Source organism: Rhopalosiphum maidis, chromosome 3, assembly GCF_003676215.2.
Source record: "Rhopalosiphum maidis isolate BTI-1 chromosome 3, ASM367621v3, whole genome shotgun sequence".
NCBI lineage: Eukaryota > Metazoa > Arthropoda > Insecta > Hemiptera > Aphididae > Rhopalosiphum > Rhopalosiphum maidis.
In genome coordinates this window covers 41,608,622-41,634,552 of record NC_040879.1, presented here as the reverse complement: position 1 = coordinate 41,634,552, position 25,931 = coordinate 41,608,622, and the positions used below count along the sequence as shown (strand labels likewise).

The window sequence follows — 25,931 nt, the reverse complement described above, 5'->3', positions numbered from 1 at the left end:
ATACTACAGAGTATGCGAGTGCAAGCGAAAGTTAATCAATTGTGGAAGACGTGTGTATGGTTTCATTAGGGGAAATTGGAAACGTACAAATGGGATAAAAATATTCATAACATTGTAGCATGTGCTTGATTTTAATTATTACTGATATGTTTTTGAAAATGTATTATATTATTTCTATTAATTGAATGCAAATTTGCATTTATACATAAGAACAATAGACTAAAGATTTTTTTTGAAGCAATCGTATAAAATTTAATTTCAAGTACACGTTCAATTTCATGTATTTATTTACAAGATTTTTGTTCAATGTTTTTATAGCAGATATCGCATTTAACGTAACAGCACCAAACAAATTTGCAATTGCAGTGTTCCTCTTCCTTCACAACCTAAGAAAAAAACAGAAAAAAATATTTTACTTCATATTTATCATTATTAGACATTATTTATTACCTTAGTGATATAACCACGACCACAACACAGTTTATTACAAGAATCCGGCCCAGTAGATGTAATGTTGCACTTGCGGCCTTCTGTACCCAATACTCCATTTTCAAAGTCTTGTTTACAGTAGTTAGGTGACTTCTGTATATGCACCAATTCTTTTGATTCGATTAACATTAGTTTTTTTAGTCTCTTTAAAGCTCTGGGCTCTCTCTTCTTATGCATAGTACTGTTTTTCTTTTGTAGATCGTTCATAGTATGATTTATCTATCGTCAGGAATAATAGAAGTTATCAAAACCCATGATAATTATTATATAAAAAAAATTCAATCTACAACATACAAGAATAGCCTTTCCATATTTCTGTTTGAGTTCATTACCAATCTCATTGAACGATGGCATAAATTTCCAACAGGTTTTTAGTTCACATGATCCAGATACACCATGACAACGACAATGCATTTTCATTAACGACATTACAATCTAAGAACAGGATAATTTTGATAACTAACATTTAACTGCAGATTAATGATACCATGATCATAATCCCCTAATAAGTAATAATAAAATACAAATTGTATAGTTTTTCTGATATAGTTTAATGGTAAAACTATGTGGACATCTCAAAAATTATTATTATGATCGATTATAAATAAATGCTATTTATTGCTATCTAAACCATATTATATGCTGAAACAGTTTAAAAACAAAATAACAACTGTTTTTCTTACCTGTCGGCCTACTTCATTGTTATGCAAATTCATTTTGAGGCGATTAGACCAGATTCTTTTTTGTTTTGTGGTTTTGAAATTATCCGGACGATTGGGTTCAGAACCATCAACAAATTTTCGAGAGAATTGCAATCCAAAACGCAAATTATCACTAAAGTTGGAAAATATATATTATACACTAAACAATCTAATCTGTTTTTCAGGTAACATTATATTTTCTGTCTGAAACAGGACTTTTTCTTAATGTTAGGCTAAATTTGATACAAGTTTTATTTAATCAAATTTGATTATGGTGATAAATGTGAGGTAAAGAATTACTTTTAAAAAAATTTGCCTACACATAATATGAAAAAGATATTGCTAGGTACTTATGAAAATACAAGTTTTAGACATACACTTTCTAGAAAAGTTAAGTATTGGTAATGTTCCTGTAAATAAATATTTTAATTTTTATACCAATGCAAAAATGTCTTAATACAATCCAATGTGTAATTTAATGTTACAAAAAAAAAAACATGATTATATTGTTTATACATTATATGTTATTATCTTAATCTAATAATAATTACCTGCAACCTCCCCATTTCCATCCTTCAGGTGTCGTTTGTCCATGCTGCATAGAGTCGCAACTACATTCAGTTAATCTTCCTGAACTGCATGCATTTGTAATTGAATACACTACACCTGCACTAGTGATAGCGTAGATAAAGGCAGTCTCTTTACTACCTACTCAAATACGTAATTATAATTATTAACTATGAACTTGTCTGATTTATTTTTTTTAATATTAATTTATTAATACATTTATTTTTATTATTAAATCTATTACATATTAATCCAATGTAACAATATGGTTGATATTAAACTTATGAAGTATTGTAAAAAAATCTGCAAGTCAATACAACTGACACCAATGTTAATCACAATATTGTTACATCAATTTTCTATGTTATTTAAATGTTAGTTTTGTTTTTGTTCAAAACTTTTGTGTAAGTGAGAACCATTGTTACTTTTACTGTTATAGTGCTCTAAATGTAATTTAATGGAGGTAGAAGATATAAATAATAAGGTGATTTTTCTAAACATGAATTAAACTAACTGTCATAAACTAATGCCTTCATTAGTATCTAAAAGACAATATTTTACCAATTATGTACAATTCTAATTTTATTACATTAATTAGTCTAAAAATATTTATGATAAAATGTTAGAAGTATTATGACTGTTATAAAAATTAATCGGTTCCATAGCTAGAGGTTGTTGACATAGACAATCTCCGAGGGTATAAAAATGATTAGTGTGTAACAAAAACCCATGATTAACAAAAATTATATCAATTGTCGGATATTATTATTTTATTTTTTACTCTACTATTCAAGAATAAACACTAGATGACACTATAGAACTACACATTTTATATTAGTCAACTAAAGAAAACTGAGAATCAATATTGATAAAGTTTATTATTTATAATAAAAATTATAACAATTGAAGTATTATTGACAACAATACAACAAATGTGCGATACAAACATTAAGAATACTGTAAAAATATCTACAACTTAACTGTTGAACTTGAAATCAAACCAAATATACTCAAAAAATTTAAAAGTAATATTTGTAATTTAAACTTGCAGAGGACAAAGGGCACTTATTAACACCCATTGAAGAATTTAAATTTTAGTCGTGTTTGATTCCATTATTTTTTAGTTGTACCAGAGATACAATGAAAATAATATATTATTTCCAACTGAATTTTTAGGAGATTAATTCTTAAATAATCAATTGAATGATGAAATAAAAAAAAATTAAAACAAATTTATCGGAAGTAATTTTACTGTTAGCTTTATTATGAGAGTCAATTAAACCTATTATCCAACATTAGGTAATAATTTTATCTGGGGCATTTCAAAGGCTTTCATTAGTATTTTAATTTTTAAATGAGTATCTAAAATATTATAACTTTAAAATTAAAATACTAATAAAAGTCTATAAGATGGCCTAGATCAGGGATCTCCAAGCTTTTTTTATGCCAGGCTAAATCTGAGATACATTTTTTCATTATGGGCCAACCTTTTTTTGAGGAATAATGAGGTAATGAAATTGAAAAGTAGATAAGATTCATTATTATATACCTATTATTTTATAGTGTACTTGATCAGTTAGAAAAATCTGTTGATCATGAGTTTGATAGCATTAGTAAAAAGCTTATTTATTAATTTTATAAAAGTACTGTTTTATTAAAAACATCTTAAAATATGTTATTAGTATCATAATTACACTAAAAAAAAAAAAAAATGTCCTATTATAATTATATTATTAGATTACTGATGCTAGGAATAGATTTGTTGGGCAAAAAATTTGAATTGAGCATAGAATTTAATGCACATACTGTAAAAGTAAAAACTGGTACTTTATGGAACAATTAATAGTAAGTATAAATTATTTTGGCAAAGGAGTCTTAACCACATTAAATGCCTTGGAGGCCTATTGATAATATAGAGGGTGCAAAATTGTATTTTGATAAGAGCAATAAAGGGTATTCAATACTATAAAATGTATATACTAATGAATTCCAAACCTTTGTCCAGTGTGGGACCGAATACACTTTGTTCATTTTCCATAACTGAACAATTCCATCGTTCATGACGAAATTGAAGTTGACACTGTTCAATGGCTTTTTTAGCTCCATCAGATACCGAGTATATAGCATTTGGATGCTTCATGCACACATCCACCTGTTTTGATGCTAACCCTGGCAAGGCACCACAAACAGCCCTGGCTTGAACTATTTCTGGATCCTCGATTTCTGAACCTGGTGATGCTTGTTGCTGTTGAAGAGGTGGTGGTATTCCTATTATACCTAAATACCTACAATTAAAAATTGGTGAAAAAATAAGAAATTTTATAAAAAATACTCAAAATAACTAATTACAAAAAAAGGGGCTAATTATTATCAACTCTATGGGTTAATTTGTGTATGTATATATAAATAATACATATTATATAAATATATATGAAAATAGATACCGATTCTGAGGTTTTTCTATACATACACATTATGTATACTACAAGCCATTACCTGAAAAATATATAAACTTACAAAGAATACACTACAAACAAAAAAGTAATAATAATAAAATAAGCTATTACGAGTTACTGATGAAAGGAAACCTAGTTTATTGTACCATTTGTACCTATAGAGGCTAAATGACTGTTGGTATTAACAAAATACGCAATATCAAGTTAAAATAAAATTTACTAAAATATTTGAACAAAAAATACAATTCAATTAAAACAATCTGTTTAAAAATATTGAAAGCACTTTAAAGTTATATAAAATAAATAATTCAAAAAATGCTAAACGTCACAACAGTAAAAATGAAAATAATGACACTCAAACTACATAACGCAATATTTAGCAAACACAATATAGTGACTACAGTCACTTGCCAATGGAAACTAGCTAATAAAATGACTTACATCCAATTTGGACTCGCAGATAACGCAAACGGCAGAAACAACACAATCAGTTGAATGAAACTCATCAAATTTCTCATACTGGCCAATGTTACAGATAATATAAGAATTGATGTACTCTATATGAACTGTAGAGAATTTGTATAGATTAATCGAACAACATCGTCATCCTAGTATAAACTATGACATACGAGTAGGGCCATCAAAAAACCAAACAGTCACCAAGTCGGGACACCTAGATGACAGTTGCAGATGTATGTGACCTACGGACGTATATAAGCCGATCGTTGAAATTGTTCGGAATGCATTCACGGTACCAAACGATTACATGGCGCACTTACTGCGTTTGTATGAGCAATCATCAACATTGTAGTTGTTGCAGATGGATCTAGTGGCGACCAAGTTTCTGGGTGGCGATTGCGGAGTCCGGAGTGCAGACGACGACTAAACGTTACTCTCCAGGCCCGGATAGAGGGAAAATCGGACTACGATCGACTGACGAATTACTGCTGTGTAACAACCGTAAACGATTTGAACTTTGCAGAGGCGACAAGAGAGTGCGGAAACAAAGTAAGTACTCGATAGACGATATTGTTATTACTATTTATTAACGTACACGGACGGCAAGGTGTACAGATAAAATATAGTTAATATAGATAATATCGCTTGGACAGTAGAATGGATGATAATTGATTAGAATTGCGTAAGGTTTTCGTACTGAACGAACGGTCCGCAACGTCGGAGATCGCTCTGACTAATGACCATCACTTCACCATACAACCAACATCGTTTGCGTTTACAACTTATCCCCACTCCGTTCACAGTTGCAATTAGCCAGATGGTAACGACAATCACTCCTTTCAAACTGTTACACTGATATTTAATTTTCCATTACACAGATATTATGTTTCTGTTGTAATAATATATTAATATTTACGTACAACCATGTGTTGTTTATACATATTTTAATTTCTTTACGTTGAATTCATATTAGTTTATTACCGTCAGTCATCCCTCACCGAGACACCGACCCGTCGGCAAACGTTAATAAAATTAGTGCAACATCTGCTCTGCGGTATAATTAATTCGCAAATCGGTCTACGCTTACGCACCGACGAAACGGATTATTGATTATTATCTCGTTTATTAAAACATTATTCAATGTTCAACCATCTACGTTAGGGTATTCTGTTTTAACGTTTTCGAGCGGTGTATACATACAATTATTAATTTTCTTATTATTTCGTAGTACCGTTGCCATTTTACTGCTAAGCGGTAGAGGGTCAAGTTGTTCCAAGAAATTTGCATAGATAACTTATTACGTAAGGTGTTCCATGTAATTATTAAAAACAATTATATACGTAGGTAATAGGTGTATAAATATTTAATAACTATATTGAATGTATTGACATTTCTTGTGAGAAAATGTGTATCTAAAAACAGCAAAATACTCATGTGCTAAAAATTATTGTTTTTAAAAAAAAATTAAAACTACGAATTAAAAATCATATTTTAATAATGTTTAAACACTTTAAACAGTAAATACCTATACAAAACTACATAACCTAATCTACTTATTCAGTTGAATTACATTTAACAATTATTTGTTTCATGCTTTTGTAATTGAAAGCACTTAAATTGTTGGATCTTGGAAATTTATCTCAGTGTCTAACATCAGGTGTGCATATTTGAAGTAAGTACATGTTTTTATTACTATTTATAGATTTTTACGATATAAGGAGAAGTAAATTGTACATCTATATTTTTACTATAGTTTATGTATTTTACATAATATGTAACGTTTATCTGAAGAATTTCAATAAGTATTGTTAATCAATATTTAATATAAAATAACATTGCATAAGTGAAACTAGTGATGGGAATAATCGAATGAATCAAATAATCATGATGTGTGGGTGTCGTGTGAAATGCATTTTCAATCCAAATATACGTATTAAAGGAAAATATTATTTATATAATAAAAAAATAATACCACGAATTCACGACTAGGCGCGAGACGTATTTAGTACGATCGGACGGAGTTGATTAAAATATACGACGATAATAATTTGAAAAAGACAAAAAAAGAATCATTGTTAAGTATTTATAACAAATACATCATTGTAGAATAGGAAAAGTCTCAGTATTAATAGACGTAGATAAAGTTATGTCGATAAAGCTATAATACTTTCCCTACAAAATGTGAATACATGCTTGCCAATGGGGTAATATTTAACATCAAACTGTTCATTGACTAGGTTCGAATAAGTTTTACTGATTGATTTAAGTATTTAATATTAACTATGTATTTAATAAGTATTGAGTATTTTAAATTTAATTTTTGTACTGGCACCTAATAAAAGGTCGATAGTGTGGGACTGGGCTTATTCTAAGGATTTTTTTCTTAAATTAACCTATACAAATTTAACTATAATAATAACGAAATATAATATGAAATCATAGTTTAAAATGATAACATTTTTAGCATTAAGGTGGAATAATTTAAAATTTAACCTATTAAGAAGAAATAAAATAAACATTTATATTTAAAATATTTTATTAAATATTAATGTCCTTTTTTTCTTTTATCGTAAAATTTATATACACGTAACACATAACACACACAATATTAAAACATTCTTTTTTTAATTTTTTGCTCAGTTTCCTCTTAAGATTTTCTTTTCGGGGCTTCTATAAATATCCCGTTAAACCATTCTTGGTGTTTGGCTTTAGGTGTGTCTTTAATGCGGCGTTCGTTTTGATTTAACCATATTTGAGTTGCTGGTCTTGGATCCCAATTTTGAAGAGCAGGCAAGTTAAAATGAATATAAAGATATTAATTTTCTGTTTCAACATGCAAACTTTGACGATTTATTGATTTTAAAATATTACTTTTACTGATTAATCGTTCAACGTCAGTGCTGTGAGGTTTTGCAGCTAAAACATGAACAAGTAAAATACTAATATTTTTAAACTCTTTGGACCCAAATAAATATTGCACTAATTTAGGCAATGGCATTGTCGTATTTCTTCTAATTTATTATGTTCTATTAAATCTGTATATTCCATATTTAGATCAGCTAAATCTAAATCCTTACCCAAAACGTCAAATACATTTCTGATGTTAGCATTGCAATCAAGGTTAGCAACAGGTTTGATAGTACTAACAAAGTTTTCATCAATATGTATGTGGTCTTACAAAAAATTAGCTAAAGTTTCTACTATTTCATGGCATATAGCACTCAGATCTATTTTCAGTCACATACAAATTATGCCGATGTTTCCGTTTATATTGAAAATCGATTAATTTAATACCTTTTAGAGCTTTTCCATCAGTACCTTTAGGTTCACCTATTAGTACTTCTACCCAACCACCAACTAAATTAATTTAACTCAATGATTTAATTTTGTTTACAACTGATTTAGTGTGTTTAACAAGATCCAAAACCATTATTTTATCACTGAATAATTTGTTGATAACGACTAAAAATGGCCAATACATCTTCCAAAAATGCTAATAACAAAATAGTATCCTTATTAGTTAATAATAATAAGAATCCGTTGGACTCTCTCTTTAGAATTTTGCATGTATATAATCAGAGCTTTTCATGAAATTAATATTACGTTAACTAAACTAAAAGAAAATTCTGTCCATCGCACTTGAAAAAATTTTGGTATCTTTATTAGCTGTAAATTATTTTTCTTAGACTGTTGTAATTCTCTAGTTCGAAGTGCTTAGTTGTGGAAAAAAGCAGAAATTCCTGATAATTTGCTTACGATATGAGATACTTGTACTACGGTAGAACTTACATCTTTCCATGCAAGATTTAACCAACGAACAGCACACCAAATCTTAATTAATGGTACATTACTTTTATTTGAATTATTTCTCCATTCATTTTCAACTTATGTCCATAAACCTCTTTTACTACCAATATTCACTGCAGCTCCATCAGTAACAATCGATGATATATTTTTAAAAATATATTCAGTTACATCATGCCTTAAGTTATTTATACAAGCCGTTTCAATAGCATCCGAAATTCCCTCAGCACCTCTTTGTTCAACCTGCCCTGCGCCCAAAAAATACTGTTCTTCGACTCTTTTTAATGACACTGTTTTAAGTATTGTATACATTTTATCTATCTGTGAACGATCCACCAATCCATCGCAACGCAATGACATAGACATTGTTTCCAAAATTAGTTTATCCGAAAATGTTTTTTTATAACTTTTCACGATACACTGAAGGAATTTTTTATGTGATGCTGGAGTCAAATATTGGAAATCATTCGTGTTATTTTAATTTAATTCATTAAAAGTAAAGTTAGAAGCCATTTAACAAGTCATTACTCTCATAGGATATGTATATGCACTTAGAGTCAGTTTTTTAGCATCCCCATACGTATGTATCAGTAGAGAACCAATTTTATTACCAAGTTTTTCATTAGCTTTCAAAATAGCACGATCCATTTTTATACTGATTTTATGATACGGTTTTGTTAAATGGTTATCAATTACTTCTTTTCTAAATAAGGCACCGAGATCTTTAGTTATTTTTGTTATTTGTGACTTTATTGTATGTTTTTTTACGATATCATCAGGATATTTATTACAAGCCATGCATTTAATATAATGTTTTCCGTGTCAGTGCATATGCTGAAACGTTTTAGAATTATTTTCTACGGTAGATTTACTTGAAATTATTTTTTAACATCATTGGCAGTACTATTAAATGTTACGTAAGAGATTTTGGTTGTAGTTGTGACATTAATGTTGGCCGTGGTAGTAGATGTGGGTGCTGTGACATTTGTGTTTATTATATTACTGGTGTTAGTTTTTGGTAGCTATGAAGGGCTTACTGATGATAACCATTTGGTTAAAGAGTCGTTTATATAATAATTTCGTTTAGCCATAGCCTAAAAAAACAAATTTATTACTGATTGGTTGTTATTACGATTCCCGACTTACATGAGTACCTATTACCTACAATTAAATACTCTAAGTTTGGTTTAATTAGATTTATTATTTTAAAAATATTTCTCTAGCTTATAAGCTTATAATGACATTACAATTTACAGATAAAAATATTCTATACTTAAGATAAAAGTCGCAGTAATATACAAAAATCGTTGATAATCTACCTCTTTTTATTTTTAGCACATAAAATAATATTTTTTTATTGGTATTACAAATTTTGTTAATTTGTTTACTTATGTTTTACTGAAAACGTGTCGCGCGTTGCTGCCGGCTGTCGTTGTTCCGTGATCGTTTGGTCACAAAATGTAAGAATATATGACAAAAATAAAATTTATAAACTATAACGAATATGCGAGTACATCACGCGAGAGCAGCCGATAGTCGCCACAGACATGCGACGGCAAACGGTTTATCGGTGATTTTCTTTGTCGGTATTCGGTATTACGTATTCATACGAATTATCTTATTTAGACTCCAGAGTTAGCTCGTGAATTCAATTTCAAGTAATAAACATAGTTTAGTAGTTTCATTGATTTATAATTAAAGGTAGTTAACATTTTTAAATTATATAATTATTTATCATTAATTTACTAAGTAGGTACCTAGGTATATAAAATGATTTTCTTATTGCAAATAATTCCTTATACATACCTATAGAAACTACAGAACTACTATTTGCTTGTATTATCTTATTAATATAACAATAAATCATGTTAAATCAATTACGCAAAAATTGATTATCAAGTGCGCATCTAGCTTTTCCAAATACGCAAAATAAACCCAACTGTGCTTTAGAATAAGTCCTGGTGTGAGAGTATTTTTTAAAAAAACTTCCGAAAAATGCTTTGTATGTAAAATATATAAATAAGAATTTAAATATCTCAACAATACTACTAATTTGAAAGGTAAGAAATAGATATTTTACTTAAGGAATATTTTTATGTATGTAAATCAGATAATTTTTATTTTTTATCTAAAAAGTTGAAAGGAAAATAGCTAAGCTCTACTCTGACACAATTATTTTTGTATAGTTTAGTATAAATTATTGTCAGTGGTTATCTAAAATAATAATTTTCATTATATTTTTTTAATATTTTATATTAAAATATATTACTTAAGTGTTGTTTATTGTTTTAATTGAAAATATTCTAAGTCCAAATGACTAAATTCTGATATAGACTGACGTGAAGGTGCTTGTGCTAACTCTGGTAAATCACGTCTATTGGAGTCCTCTCCAATGACCCATGTATCCTTTGGCCTATTCCTAAGAACGTCATTCGCTCTCACGCTATTACGAATTTCATAATACACTTGCGATGATTAATTTATAAATGACATCCTGTAATGCTTGCCCACGCGCGGGTGGTCAACCTCGCTCGGGATTCTCAGAACTCGAGATTAATTTAAAATCATATTTTTGATTATAGGCTTATAGTGTGTCGTAGAGTTCGTTCATCTCCGAAGGTTAAAGTAATAGGTGTTTTTAATTCGTTGCATCCGAATTGCGTGCCAAGAAAATAAACATAAATTGAAATGTCCGAATGGCATGCCGTGTACCTATTACCACCTACAAGTTAATCTTTATTTATCATGCATTTTTAATTATCATAAAATTTGGTGAACTTATTTTGACAATGTACAATATAGTAACTGTCCCGTGCACTTCGTTACCCGTACAAAATGTATCCGAGTTAAGTTTAGTTGCCTTATGCTAACATTGAGCGTGAGGATTAATACTATTTTTGGTTTTCTGATTTGGTGTATAGATGATATTTCCGACATATCAACTCTATATAAAATATGCACTTAAAAATGTTTGTTTTTTTTTTTAATTTTTAGTATTCTAGCAACCCCTTGGAAAAAAATAATTAACGCTAATAACTAACTTTATCGGGCTGATTTGTGAATCCAGGGGTGAAAAAATTTCATTCAAATCGGTCCAGCCGTTTAGGAGTTCAGTGACACACACACGTACCAAGGACGTACACAGGGGGGTTTTTGGGTGTTCAAACACCTCCCGAAATACTTGGATTTTTGCATGGTTATACTTATTCAATTTTAATGTTAATTTTGTTATATCAATATTTATATTTAAAAAAAAGTATTTTAAGTATACCTAATTTTCATATTTTTTTTTGTATATTTATTTAAAAAAAAGTTTTTGAAAAGTTTCTACTTTTCAAAAACTGATTTTAAAAAACACCCCTCAAAACTTGAGTCACAAAACTCATGTATACGATCTACGTTAGGTTGAGTTGTCATAATTTTGTTTAAAAACAGTCGTCTACATCATTTGGATTTAAGAACGAAAGTCCAAAAAATAATTTTAAAAATATTCCGATTTCTGTTTTCTTTTTAAAATTTGTACTTAAACCTACTAATTGAATTTTTCTCCATATGCTCTGCCTTAAGTGAAAACGACATCCTTTTCTTATTGCATTTGGAAAAACAACTAAAAGTTCAGAATGAATAGCTAGTTCAAAGTGAGCGTAAATTATTTTTGGTGATAAATTTAAGTTAAAGTCGTTCATCTTCATTCTTAAATTAGTCAAAGCATCTTCATAAATTTTTTTCGATTTTCCCGTTAGTAAAATAAAAAGTAGTGGCGTATAGTTATGATTTTTAACACCGTGAATCGTGAATAATTGGTAAAACATTTTAGGGCAACTTTTAAATGTATCGTCAATAAACCAAATTATTAAAAATGTTTATGACTTGTTGAAGGTCCAGATATTTTTCTAATAATTTAAAATGTTTAATTTTTCCAACATTAAAAAAACATGAAACAGTGTCGCAACCACTTATTGCGTGTAAAAATAAAGTAGATTGTTTAATTCCATTTATTTTTTGAGCTTCTTGAGTGAAATAAATATGTTTTTCGTTATTTCCTTTCCCAGGTTTTAAAAATATAATTTTTTTTTTCAGGAGTAAGAGCAATCAATAAAACTAGTAAGTCTACGTCTTCTCCAACTACAATGACATCAGGTTCATTTTTTGCTTTTAAAATCGCCTCGTTTACTATCATTGTGTCGGCATCATCGGCTGCTTGTAAAACGGTGCAACCATTATTTTTCAAGTAAATAGATAACATTTTAATGAATCTACTTTTATTTTGTGGATTTGATAAAAATGAACTTTGTGCAATTGTCAAAACCATATTTTCATCGAATAAAATATCTACCGAAGTATTTTTTATACGTCGATGACGTTCTGCACTTTTTGTACTTCGTGAACTTTCATTATACCCATCAAATACGATTGATACATTTTTTCCAAAATGTTTTTCAATATTATATATAATATGCAAATTTTTTCAAAAGTTTGATTTATTTGCCAAATTACTCGATGTAAGAGAAAACCTTCATCTACAACATACGTTTTTAAGTTTAATTCAACATTTGTATTCTCTATTGGTTCTATGTAATCGTATAATACAGATTTTTTAGTTTTTCGCATTTTTAGTCAAAAAACAACGAAAGAGGGTATGGAAATAATTCATAACTAAAACACGTTTTAAGTTCTTCATCATTTTGTTTCATAATTTAAATTCTTTGAAACAATAATAGGGGTCTATTGGTATTAATTTATCTCTTATTTTCATGGAAGATGTCATAACCCTTAGAGGAAATACTCTACTGTTCCTCTTAAACGTCACAGATCCATATGTAAGAACAATTATCTTTTTCATTTCAATTAATCCTATTTCGTTGGCTTTATAACAATTTACTCTTTTGTCTCCTACAATACCAGTAGCTATTGAAATAGTATTATTTACTGTCGGAAAAGGTGGATGAGACGAGTACCACTCAAGTAGCTTTTTCAAATCACTTTCATCTCTTGAAATACGTGAGGGCCTCGCATCAACATGTTATTCGGAATTGGCCATATATACACCAAAATATTTCTCCAAGGTTTCACATATATCATGAACCGATGGTAAGCCTTGAACCCATTTTGTCAAGGTGCTATCAGTTATTCCTCGGTCATACGTCAAACCTCCAATTGTTTTCATTGATCGCATTAGAATTTGTTCAATAGTTATATCCGTAAAATTTCCACACCAAAATTAATTAATCTGTCTTATTGTAAAATTGTTTTGGTCAATGAATTTTACATATTCGTATTTGGTCATTTTATTTTTTAAATTTGCCATATCATTTATACACAATTGACATGCTTTTGCATATGGAAAATATCCACTAGCGTGAAAAAAAAGTAACATTTTTTGTATACATTGAATATGTAAATTGCAGTTACCTATTCTTTCAGCCATTATAAATTCTTTCATTAAACATACCATGTGAAAATATTGTACCTATAGTTTAGAAGTAGCGCCGTTTTTTTCTAGTTTATGTAGTTGCATTTTCAATTTTTCACTTAACTGTGGTGTTATATTGTTTTCATCACAAATTTCGACAAGTAGAGGTGGTTCCGAAGAAAAATTGTTTAGTATATCAATAATTTGTCCTTTCTCTGTATCGTTGATTTCAATTGATTTTAAAACAATTTTTGATAAAGCTAAATGTCAACCCATGTCCTCTAACAACTCTTGCGTATGCATGGCCAGTAAAAATTTTTTCGACAGTGTTTGGTGCATAAATAATACTAAAAAATTCCTTCAAACCACTACCGGCCATTATGTACCCAATCGTGCCCATAAATGACATGAGTAAATGAAAACCTCCAAGCCTTACTATCACATTCGACCACATTGGAGTTTTTTCGACTACATCACGAGCTTTGATATAAAGTGGTTGATCAAACGTGATAAAGTAGGTGTTTTGATACATCGTTGTGCATTTCTTTAATGCAAAATTTAAAACTGTGTATACAGTGTCGTAATTACTAGGCGGAGAGTTTACAAATTGGAGTGGAAGTATGCTTGTTTGCGAAAATGGTTCATTTTTCGTAATTTCTGTCATAAATGCAGACCATCCTGGAATAACAGGAATGTTCATAAACTTGCCAAATATCCAAATTAGATGAGGTTGAGATATTACGTATTCAAGTTCAGTAGAAAAATTAATTATATCATCAAAAATTACGTTTTTAAGATCTTCATTATTAGTAGGTTGGAAAGTTTTAAACGTTATTTGTCTGAAATTCCCCATACTTTCTGCTGATGGTAAATTTTTCAATCGATTTATCTTATTTGTAGGATAAACAGCAGATCTAGGTGTAACACACTGTATACCACCCATGCTATGGAACGTGTGTAAGCCATCTAGAGTATTGACGTTAAAATCGGCGTTATCGAAAACGAATTTTGTGAATGAATCTGGTGAAATATCTGGTTGTGGGTGAGATATGGACGATACTTCAAATAATAGTGCTTCATAATATGTTGAGCATATCCAAGATTTGACAAAATATTAATAATATTTTTTGACTCAAATTTTTGTGTAAAAATACAGAAAGACCTAGTTGTAGAGGTGATATAAATGACTTAGGCCTTGCAGACATTATTTAATGTGCAATCGCAGTACATTTTTTTCGGATCTTTTCTTTTTGTGACTTTTTTTTTCAAAATTATACTCTCTAAAAATATTCTTAGGGAATTGGGTACAACATTATCGACATTCTTTAGAAAATCAATAGGTGATTCGTAAAATGAACATTCATGAACCTGCAGTTGCACTAATAATTCGCAAACGTTCTTCCTGAGCATCCGATTTTCTATTGATATACTAGTTTTCATTTAACAGTTTACCACCAAATGATGTCAAACATAATATAGGTTGTTTGTTGGAATTTTCAGATATTATAACATTATTGCCATATTTTTCGATTAACTTCGATTTCACAGTATTTACGTCTGGTTTATATCCATTAAGTAGGTCGATTAAATCAGAAATTGAAAATTAACATTCTTCATTATTTTCAATCAAATCAAAAATAATATCCATAGCTTTAAATATATTCTCCTGTTTTGGTCGTCCCCTTTTTTGTACCGAAGTAGCAGTAATTAAAAAAAAACTTACGTAACAATCGTGATGATAAATGGCCTCGGCGGATACTAGATCTGGTTCACTGATAACTCTTTTCCAAGCCGTTTTTCCAATATCATAACCTCGTTCTACAGCCCTCTATTATTTTTTCACGTTACGATAAACTTCGGACATTATACACTTTAGAATATTTATTTGCAGGTTTTTTCCGTTCATTTATTAAAAATGCGTCAACAATTTTTTTTTCACAATAAAACACGACTCTTTAAAATTAAATGTTGGTTTAGTGGACCGCAATTTGGCTTTAACGGGTGAACGAACTGGTGGCTGGTTAAGAGTGTCTCGCAGATTAATTCGATCAATTTTCGCGTATCGTTTTCGACATCTTCGTGTTCTTTAACAGACTCGTGATTTTTTATAACATTGGCTCTACCGTCTTTACGAATGAAACTTGAATTTAAAAATGTTATTATACCTTTTCGTTTTACAATAACGCCATTACCCTCGGTAAACCCTTTGTCACAAATAAAACACGTATTTAACGACATCATGAATAACGCGAAAAACACGAAACTACACTGTTAAATTTTTAAAAAATGCGTAGTTACGGAACTAATAACATAGACAACGTATCGAACGGTGACAGTCACTAATGTAAAAATGTCTAAACACTTAAAACTACCAGTAATTACTAACAGTAATGTTGGGCAACAATATCGATATCTAAAAATAATTATTGAAAATATCGCGATATCGGCTCGGAACAATAAAGTTGACGGATATTCACTTTTATTACTTTTACTACTAGATAATAAATTATAGCACATTGCGATGTATTTCAAAGAAATCGAAGTGAAAGCTTCAATTTAAAAATTCAACATAATAATAGTCCTTTACCAAATAATACACTTCAAGGAAATCAGTATAAAACCTTGATTTTAACTAAAAAATTAATAATTATAAAAATTGATAAAGATTCTGATTGTTATTTTAATGATGTAGTTAAAAGCTTCAATATTAAAAAAAATTAAATAGGTACTGAACAGAAAGTAGTCGTAGAGAAAATATTTACTAAAAAAACTTCATTTTATCAAAAATCAATTAAATCTAAAAAATTGAATATTATTATTTTAAATAAATAACTTTATTTGCCTGTTACTTAATATTTGCTGAAGTTTGCTACCAACGTAGTGTCCATTAATATAATTTTTCTTGTCTAATTCAGGTTATGGCTGTGTTAGTCAATTTTTTTATACAAAATAAAGTAGACTAACATTTGCAAAATGTCAAGCTATTTGGAACAAACAGAACCGTTCCAGTCAAATGGCTGACATAGTTAAAACCAATTTGGATGTGTATTTAAAAACTCCTAATGATACCCGTTGGAATTCCTGGTTTGATGCTATAAAATTTCTTATAATTCATTTTAAAATGAGTCCTTCTAAATTTTATAAAGTATGTGATGCCCTTACAGTTAACCGTTTTTCTAAAACCGATATAGAATTTTTGGATGAGTATTTACTAGTTATGGAACCACTGTGCGTATGTCTAGATGTATTACAGGGGGAAAAACATATGTAAATTGGTTATATATTGCCATCTATCACATCACTCAAATAAAAATATGATGATATTCTATCTGAAAAAAATTAACTTATTGCAATTTCTTGGTAATTTTGCTTAAGAATAGGGTAGAAAAACGTTTTAATAATCAGCTCAGTGATCCGTTTTTATTATCTGCTACACTTTCTCACCCATATTTTAAAACTGCTTGGCTTAATAATAGTGATAAAAAAGAAAGAGCTTTATTATTTTTTAAGCAATCGTGTTTGGAAATGTTTGAACAACAAAATTTACCGGAATGTGAATCATCAGATAGTGACGACGCAAGTAATTTTTTTGATTAGCCAAAAAATTAATCAAAATTTACTCTTCCTTTAGAACAGGAAATATCAAATTTCTTAACCAAAAGTTCAACGAAAAATTTAGATTCTTTAACTGAAACTCCTACAATAAGAAAAGTATTTGTAAAGTTCAACACACCACTGCCAAGCAGTGCAGCTGTAGAACGTGTCTTTAGTGTTGGTAGTGCTGTATTGACTAAAAAAAGAGGAAGAATGACAGATGAAAACTTTGAAAATATATTAATGCTAAAATGTAACAAACATTTAATTTGAAATTATTTTAATATTTTGTTTAAATAAATACTTTTTACATTTCTAATTTTGTATTTATTGTTTTTAATTGTGCTTATCTTAATGAAAGATTATATGTTTTGTTTATTCATAAAAAATAATAGCAGATAATTATTATTATATAATATTGTAAATCAAAAAGTGTCATAGTTAGGTATATTAAATTTACAAACAATATATTTAAACATTGGCTATAATTTCCCAAAAGCAATTATTATTTTATTAATATTTAAAACAAAAAATATTTTAGATGTATTTAGAATAGTTTTATAGTATTCTAAATAATTTATTCAGAATACCATTTTTCATGAGTATTCGAGTATTTATTCCAAATACTTTTAAAAAGTATCTTACCCAAGACTGCACTTAATACCTGTTGTACTTACTCATTAACTGATTCATCATTATTAATGCCGGGAATTATTACATCACTTGGTTTACTTTCCTTTAAATATTAAATTAATTTTAGACTAGGTAATTAAAGTCATAAATGTAATGAATTATAAAGTATTAGATTTTGTTTACCAACAAACACGTTGGAAATGCATTTGATTTTAGTTATTTTGTGTATGAATTTTGATTTTGAAAACTAATTTCTTCAAAGTGATGTTCACACACTAAGTACAATTTATTTGGTATACATTCTTTTAGACCAATTGCTTTAATCCATTTTGTACAAATACGATCAGATAGAGGAACTTTATTATAAAAGTATAAAATGTAATTTTCTACAATGTTTGTTAATATATAATTTTTATATATTTCATTAAATTACTTACCTAAACATGCTAATACCTTTTTTATTAGCTTTTGAGCAAACACAACATTTACGAACCATCTTAATTGATAAATTATCGATATGTAAGCACAAAATATAGGTAAGTTAAACACAATCTAGTTAAATGCCAGGTCAATGCATTCAAATCAACAGATAAATGGATATGTTACTATTGTTACATAGGATTATGGACGAGGAAAGGACTCCTAACAATAAAATACAAATTAATATGTTGTCAAACACAATATTATAAATATTTTAAGTCATTAAATAAGTTGAATAAAAAAATAGACTAAACGACTAATACCACTATTTTTAAAGTGGAATAATCTTATGGAATTTCGTTCCACACTTTTAAAATCGTGTTCCCTATGTTTTGCCTATTGCCCCATCACGCTGAATTTCTTCTAATTCATTTCTCAGTATAATGAATTATTCTTTTCATATGGTACTCAACTGAAAATTTACAAACTGTATTTCAAAATCATCTAAATACGGGTACACCACGATTGCGAACGTTTTACCTTTTTTATAACACGATTGTAAACGTTTTTTAGACTACGTTACCAAGTTTATAATTTCTGAATATTTTAAACATTTATTAATTTTTATTTATTTTTAACATTTATTATAAACATTTTTTTTTAAATATAAACTATTGGTATTAATAATACAATTAAAACAACAACTCTTCGTTACAAACTATAATAAAATTGTACAAAATAATAGGTATGTAGTGTTTAAAATGTTGATTAATTAAAACAATTTTTGTTGTATAAATATTAATAATACTGTTACAAAATTATCTGTAGATATTTTATTTTATTTTAAAAAATTCTTCAAAGTCGTGAAGAGTATTAATTTATAAATAAGATTAGATTTTTATATTACCATTCTCCACCAATCTTGGCCCAAATGAAAACGGCATGTTACAATTATAACGTTCGGAACTATTTTTTTAGCAGCTTCATGAGCTCCAGATTCTTTTTCAAAATATCATGGATTTTGTCAAACATTTGTCATACTCTTTCTTCATCGTCGTTTAATAAAACTGCTACAATTGCCAAACCTGACATTAAGAAATTACGAAACTTTTTACAAAAACATCAAGTTACACAGAACGACTACTGACTATCTGCGTATAACAACCTATATTTAAGTACTAACACTGCTTACGCTAGTGGTTTGTGATGAGTGACTAGTGACTACATATATTAATTCCGTTAATATTGATAACGGACAATAACTATGAAGTATTAATAGTTGGACGATTTGTCGTACCGTAACATTGTGAATCGGACTAATTATAGAAAAATTATTATGGTTTCGCCATTTGTCGTTGTCTGTCATAGTATGGGGTTTATTTACCAGATCAACAAGTAATAATAATCCAAATGATAATTTTTCAATTTCTTATAATATTTAATTAAATTGTTTTGTTATTGATAATAATGATATAATACTAATTTATTAAAAATAATTCATTATTGATATTTTGAAATGAATATTTTATTGTGTTAAAAATATTATAGGTATTACCTATTGTTATTAAAAAATATAAATACAATACAGTATAGATAATAGTGATACCAGGTACTTATACATAATACTAATAAAACAATTTAATGAATGTATTTATTATTTGTTGTTGTCAATGGTAAATTGGTGTACTGGTTAATTCCTTCGTGATAGGTTCCAATACACGCCCAACTGTAAAAAATTATAAAAATTATTAAAAATCTTCAACTTCATGTGTTTGGGTAAAGATTCAAGTTATTCATTTCTGCAGTTAGGAAGAATGGATTATATCGAACATTATAGATCGAAATCCTCTTGTTTCTATTTAAGGTCAATTTAATTTTGAGGAAATATTACATAGTATTAGTAAATACTTACGTAGTTCAAAATAATATCCAAGGTAATCAACTTCCTCCATTGGACTTAATACTGGGGAATTAGTATATATTAATCTGTAATTTATAAAACATATTAATTAATTGCTGGAAAAAATCAAATCAAAAATTTGAAAAGAACTACACTCAAATCTGAGTATTTTTCATAACAGTAGTTAAGATTGAACTTTACTATTATAAAATGTACTACTTTGGTCTTTTAAAACCAACACATTTTTATCAGTTAGTTATTATTCCAACTATTAATTTAAACTTTTAAAATAAGTTGACAAATTTTTTTTAAAAGCAAAAATGTCAAATTGTTTCAATCTAGCTGACTATCTGAGTATAAAAAAAAAAAATAGATTAAAATTATATACTTATTTCTTTTCTTTATTATTTTAATCTAATTTATATACTTAATTAGAGTCAAGTACGTTCTATAACCAAAGAATATAAAGTTAGCGACAGTTTTGAAAATTCGTAGACAGATTTCAGTGTATTTAATTATTATAATTAATTAATAATTATTAAAATTTGAATTTTATTTTAGGTTTTATTAATTAATTCTAATTCCATCCAAACAACATAAAGCAAAATGTACTATAATATTTTAACAGAACATCTAGTAAAATGTTTTAAAAAATAGTGTAACCTCTAAATACTGGACACCTTCGGTCGTTGAAATATTGTCGCTATTTGAAGGCGTCCGGTATTTAGAGAGAGAAATAAAATATTATACTATTTTTAGAGAAATAAAAAATTGAATTATGATTAAAAATGTATTTATTTATTTATTTATTTATTTATTTATACATATACATAAGTACATAATAAATTTAATTTATTTTAATGTATTTTTAAAAATTCGAAGGTAAAAAAATTAAAAAAATTGATAATATAAAAATTAAAACAAACATTAAAAAAATAGTTACTTTAGATTGTTTTGTATTTTGACAGGAAATAATTTCCTATGTTAGTGCATTTTCTAATTCCACAAATTTACAATAGAAATGGTTAAAATCAAAAGTTAAAATACCATAAAAGTGGTATTTAGAGGTTTTCCTATAGAAAAGTAGTGAAAATGTCCCCGTTCTCCAAAAAATATCTGCTATTTAGAGGTGTCCGTTAAGGGAGGTTTCACTGTATATGAATACCAGATTCGTTCACTAACTTGAAAGTATATAAGCATGTTAGTTTTGTTGAATAATTGATAAGTTCCAAATTTGATATACCTAATGATAATCATTAATCATACGATCATTATATATTTAATTTTAATTAAAAATTACTTACTCTTCGGTTAAAGGACGGCAATAGTTCATTTTAATAAAACTTCTCGAACACGGTCTACTGCAACACTCGTCGGCGATTCCCCTTTTTTGCCTTCTATTTGCACTACCTAAAAATACAGGTAAATCATTAGTCATGTTAAATATAGTTATTAAATAAACCTATGTAAATAATGATGAGTTTACTTGGATTAAAATTACTTGGATTACCATGTAATCTATACAAAATTCTTTAAGTTACAGTTTATTATAAAATAATATAAATTAATATTTGTACTTATATTATAATATATTCTATAGAGAAATTATATTAACTATTCACCATTGACTTCGTAGAATTCACCCTCGCATAAAATGGCAAGCTCATTAGATAAACGCTTGCCGCAAAACTGTTGCTTATTATTCATATAATGTTCGTCACGATTTAACGGATGTAAGGCTGTCCCCACGACATTTTTAAAGCATAATTCAATTATGAGCATAGCCATTCCAATCATTATTGTATATAACTTCATTTTTATCTAAAACATAGAAAATATTATATGGATTATAAGTAGGCATGTATAACTGAAAATAATTTGATTAAAATAATTTTTACGTATTGCTCTTTTTGTTAATGCATTTATTTATAAATAAAGATCAATTGATAAATTATGAATACATTTGTACCGCACGGTTTTTAGTATAAACACACAATACGTTCTAAAAATCACGAACTGCTATCAAGATGTAATACGATCGAAGATTAGTAAAATTAAAAAGTATTGGTTACATTGAAAAAATCAAATAATTTCTTGTATAGTTTAAAATGTACTCGAAAAAATAAAATGATATATAATTTTGAAATTCTTTTTACACAATTTATAAAGGTACTTTATTATTCTATAAATTTTGTTCACGTTTAATTTAAATACCTACTTTAGAGTTTTTGATCGAAAAATGTATTGTTGAAATCATAATTATGAATATAAAATAAATATAAATATATAAAAAAATTAATGTAATTATAATTATATTGATATACGTGATCAGCTTTAACACTATCTAATTCAGCCTTTAATGCTTTAAAAATGTGTGAAAAAATAGTATAGTAGTTGTTATGTACCTAATGAACCTTTCTACAAATGCTAAATCTGTCATGTGCTGTATGATGTTTAAAAAAATTATAAAAACAATAAGTAACCAATAAAATAACTTAACATTAAATAATACGCAGATAATATAACAGTAACATGGTATGGTATCATTATTGTAACATACTTGTAGAGAGAACACTTCCGTGAACAAATATAACTGATGGTGAGAGCTCGATGTATTGTGAAAAGACAGTGGTTGTACTAAGACTGGAGCTAAATCGAATTGTGATCGTTAGAGGTATGGCACAGCGGTATTTCCTTGTTCAAATAATGATCGTTAGATAAAATTTAGTGGTGGGGATTGGTATGAACAATCAGAGGACAAAGGAAGCGTATAGAAGGATAGAAGGTTACAATGTATATTCCATTTCTACTGAAAAAAAAATATTACATGTCTTTTGAATGCATATTTAATGGATACGTATATGTACGTATACTATTGCAATAAATTCGTTAATTTCATTCTGTAATCATAACATAACTAAATGATATAGGATAGGTATAAATGTAATAAGTGAAATGAAGAATAAAGGTGAATTAAATTTTCTTAACATTTCCAAAAAAATAATTTTTTTAATTTTTTTATCTGAAAAATTACTCTTTTTATTAATAAAATAATGTTTCTTCATCGGGCATAAATTTTTCTGGAATAAGCGAATTAATATCTTAAAGAAACAACTAGGAAGAGATCATTTTTCCCTCGTAGCTTTATTGTATTCATAGGTAATAGTAGGCAAGTTCTGTAACTGTTACTTTTATAATTTTAATAATGATTATAGATATTGGAAACATTGCAGATATTTTACTCGAAAATTTCAATAGACAAATTCAATTTTCTATTCATTCGAGCATTAATACGAAGCAAGGAAGCCCATATTGACGACAGGACACAGCAGTGACTTTAATGAAAGTTACGAACAAGTGTCTCGTGCAAACAGGTGCTACGTACCTCTATAGCTACACACAAAACTAATATTTCTAATAACTAATTGATAATTTTTTCAATTTCAATTTACCTCAGAGAAAATAATCGAAAACAGATTTGTTGTAATTATTAGTTGTATGGAAACTTAACGATCTAAGTATTATTTTTTTACATTATAATTGTATACAATTTTATGACATGGTCGATTTTTAAAACGTACGCATATCATACGAATTTAACGATTTACAAAATTATAAGACACAGGCCACAATATAAACATTATATATATAATATATTTAAAAACACATACAAACACACACACACACACACACACACACACACACACACCACACCAAGTACCCACAAAGGCTAAGGAGGGTAAGTTATTAAATCATGCTTATATATACCGGCGCCGAAAAGATTTATGTTTAAAACGCGTACACCTGCAGTACAACAAAACATTATCTACGTTCGCACGGTGAGACACCGTCAGTCTGGCGCCAAAAACATATGGCCCCTTTCATACGCCATAAATGCATTTGTATTCATTTCTCCCTGGACGTTTTAAAGAAATATTAACACAATACACGAAATATCCAAATTCCAAGTATATGCATGTTTTTATTTTTTTTTATTTAATTTTACTGATTTATATAAACCATGAAGTGTGTTGTCGTAATGTAAGTAAAAGAAAATTTAAAAATCATTTCGAATCGTTATTTTTCTAAAGTCTATTGTGGACTAGCGAATTTTCTTTTTTTTTCATTAGATTAATTTGTAGGGAAGTCGGGAGTAAAAACTAAAGGTTTAATCTATGCAAATGATTAACATAATGTACATTTGAGTAGGGCGGTTCATGCAAAAATAGTGCTCTAAATTTAATTTTGTCGCCCTTAAAAAAAAAAATAATTATACTCTCATTTTAACTTAGCCCCTTCCTCCCCCCTATTTTTTGTGACATATCTACATGAAAAAAATTTTTATTTTTTTTTAATTTAAAGAAACAATGTGTTGGGATTATGCTGACATATTTTTATATATTTTTTATTTTTATGTCATATTTGTATATTTATTTAATATTTTATTATAAATTTATTAGCCACACATATTTAGATCTTAGGAATTCATAATAATTAAAAGACCATAACATTCAAAAAAATAAGTCTATTTTAAAATATAGTATTAAGTGAAATAAAAACAGAGATACCATTAAAATATATTTATAACTATTATTTAGCCTGTGGCAGTCATTTGAAAAATACACGTGACGTCATAATTTCGCCGCCGCTGATTACTCTGTATACGATTTTACGGGAGTAATACGACTTTCGCGGTTTAATCTCTTATAAGTCGGCTAATACTCGATTGATTGATGTAGACCTTTATAATAATTTAAAATTCATAAATTTTTCTTTAATTGCATGTTTTTTACAATAATAAGTTCATTATATGATTCAATTAAAAATTGAAAAACATTTATTTATACGACTGTAGACTATTTTAGGACTTGTACACCGTATTATTTTTGTGTAAATGTAAATGTAAATGTAAATGTATTTATACATGTTTGTAGATAATATTTACAGTATTGTTTAACTTAGTATAATGTTGAGTTTATCGTAATATAAATAACAATATTTGCCCAGTGGTGTATCAAAATAAAAACTGTAATAATTAATATAAATAATACTGTCTAGTCGTCTAGGCCTCAGTTGTACGTTGCGAGTCCGTACTCATCGTGTTTCGTGTAATCGTATGTTTAGTTTTCGTATGCGCAGTATAGTTTATATTTATACAATAAAATAAAAGATTGCACCAATTAAAATGTTGTGTTCCGTTTATGGTTGTTCTAATCATAGTGAAGAAGGTGTTAAACATGCCCCATTTTTTTACATTTCCTAAAAGAGAAAAATCTCCTAAACGATTTAAAGTAGTGATTTCTGTAAAAGAAAAAATTTCGTTCCAGGAAAATCAGCTGTAATATGTTCAAAACATTTTACCAAAAATGATTTAAATCAATCTGATTTACTTCATCAAAAACTTATGCCGAATTCTAAGGTCCTTGTTCGTTTAAATGCTGGTGTTTTCCCTACTATTTTAAGTTAAACGTTAAACCGTTCGCAACGTTTTTCTA

The 25,931-nt window shown here is 28.0% G+C and overlaps 1 protein-coding gene and 1 pseudogene across 6 annotated transcripts; one reads left to right on the top strand and one right to left on the bottom strand.

Moving 5' to 3' along the window:
- Positions 1-263: 263 nt before the first annotated feature.
- On the bottom strand, positions 264-5,314 carry LOC113557056 (protein Wnt-16-like). 6 transcript variants are annotated; one of them, XM_026962340.2, is made up of 9 exons: positions 4,993-5,314; positions 4,843-4,914; positions 4,655-4,779; positions 3,753-4,042; positions 1,742-1,898; positions 1,173-1,323; positions 784-924; positions 451-708; positions 264-386 (listed from the first exon to the last, which is right to left on the bottom strand). In XM_026962340.2, exons 3-9 carry the CDS (start codon positions 4,729-4,731, stop codon positions 285-287), a joined length of 1,176 nt encoding a protein of 391 aa, XP_026818141.1. In that variant the 5' UTR covers positions 4,732-4,779; positions 4,843-4,914; positions 4,993-5,314; the 3' UTR covers positions 264-284. The 6 variants fall into 6 exon arrangements, with proteins under 6 accessions (XP_026818141.1, XP_026818139.1, XP_026818142.1 ...); XM_026962338.2 differs by having other exon boundaries at positions 4,843-5,314; XM_026962341.2 differs by lacking the exon at positions 4,843-4,914.
- Positions 5,315-14,830: 9,516 nt separating this feature from the next.
- Positions 14,831-21,036, top strand: LOC113555804 (annotated as a pseudogene).
- Positions 21,037-25,931: the final 4,895 nt, after the last annotated feature.

Bases quoted from the DNA above. Each gene is read 5' to 3' on its own strand.
- LOC113557056 (XM_026962338.2), bottom strand. From the start codon at position 4,731: ATGAGAAATTTGATGAGTTTCATTCAACTGATTGTGTTGTTTCTGCCG. The intron at 925-1,172 runs GTAAGAAAAACA...TCCTGTTCTTAG, and splicing joins ACAATGAAGTAGGCCGACAG to ATTGTAATGTCGTTAATGAA. The intron at 709-783 runs GTATGTTGTAGA...TCCTGACGATAG, and splicing joins AATATGGAAAGGCTATTCTT to ATAAATCATACTATGAACGA.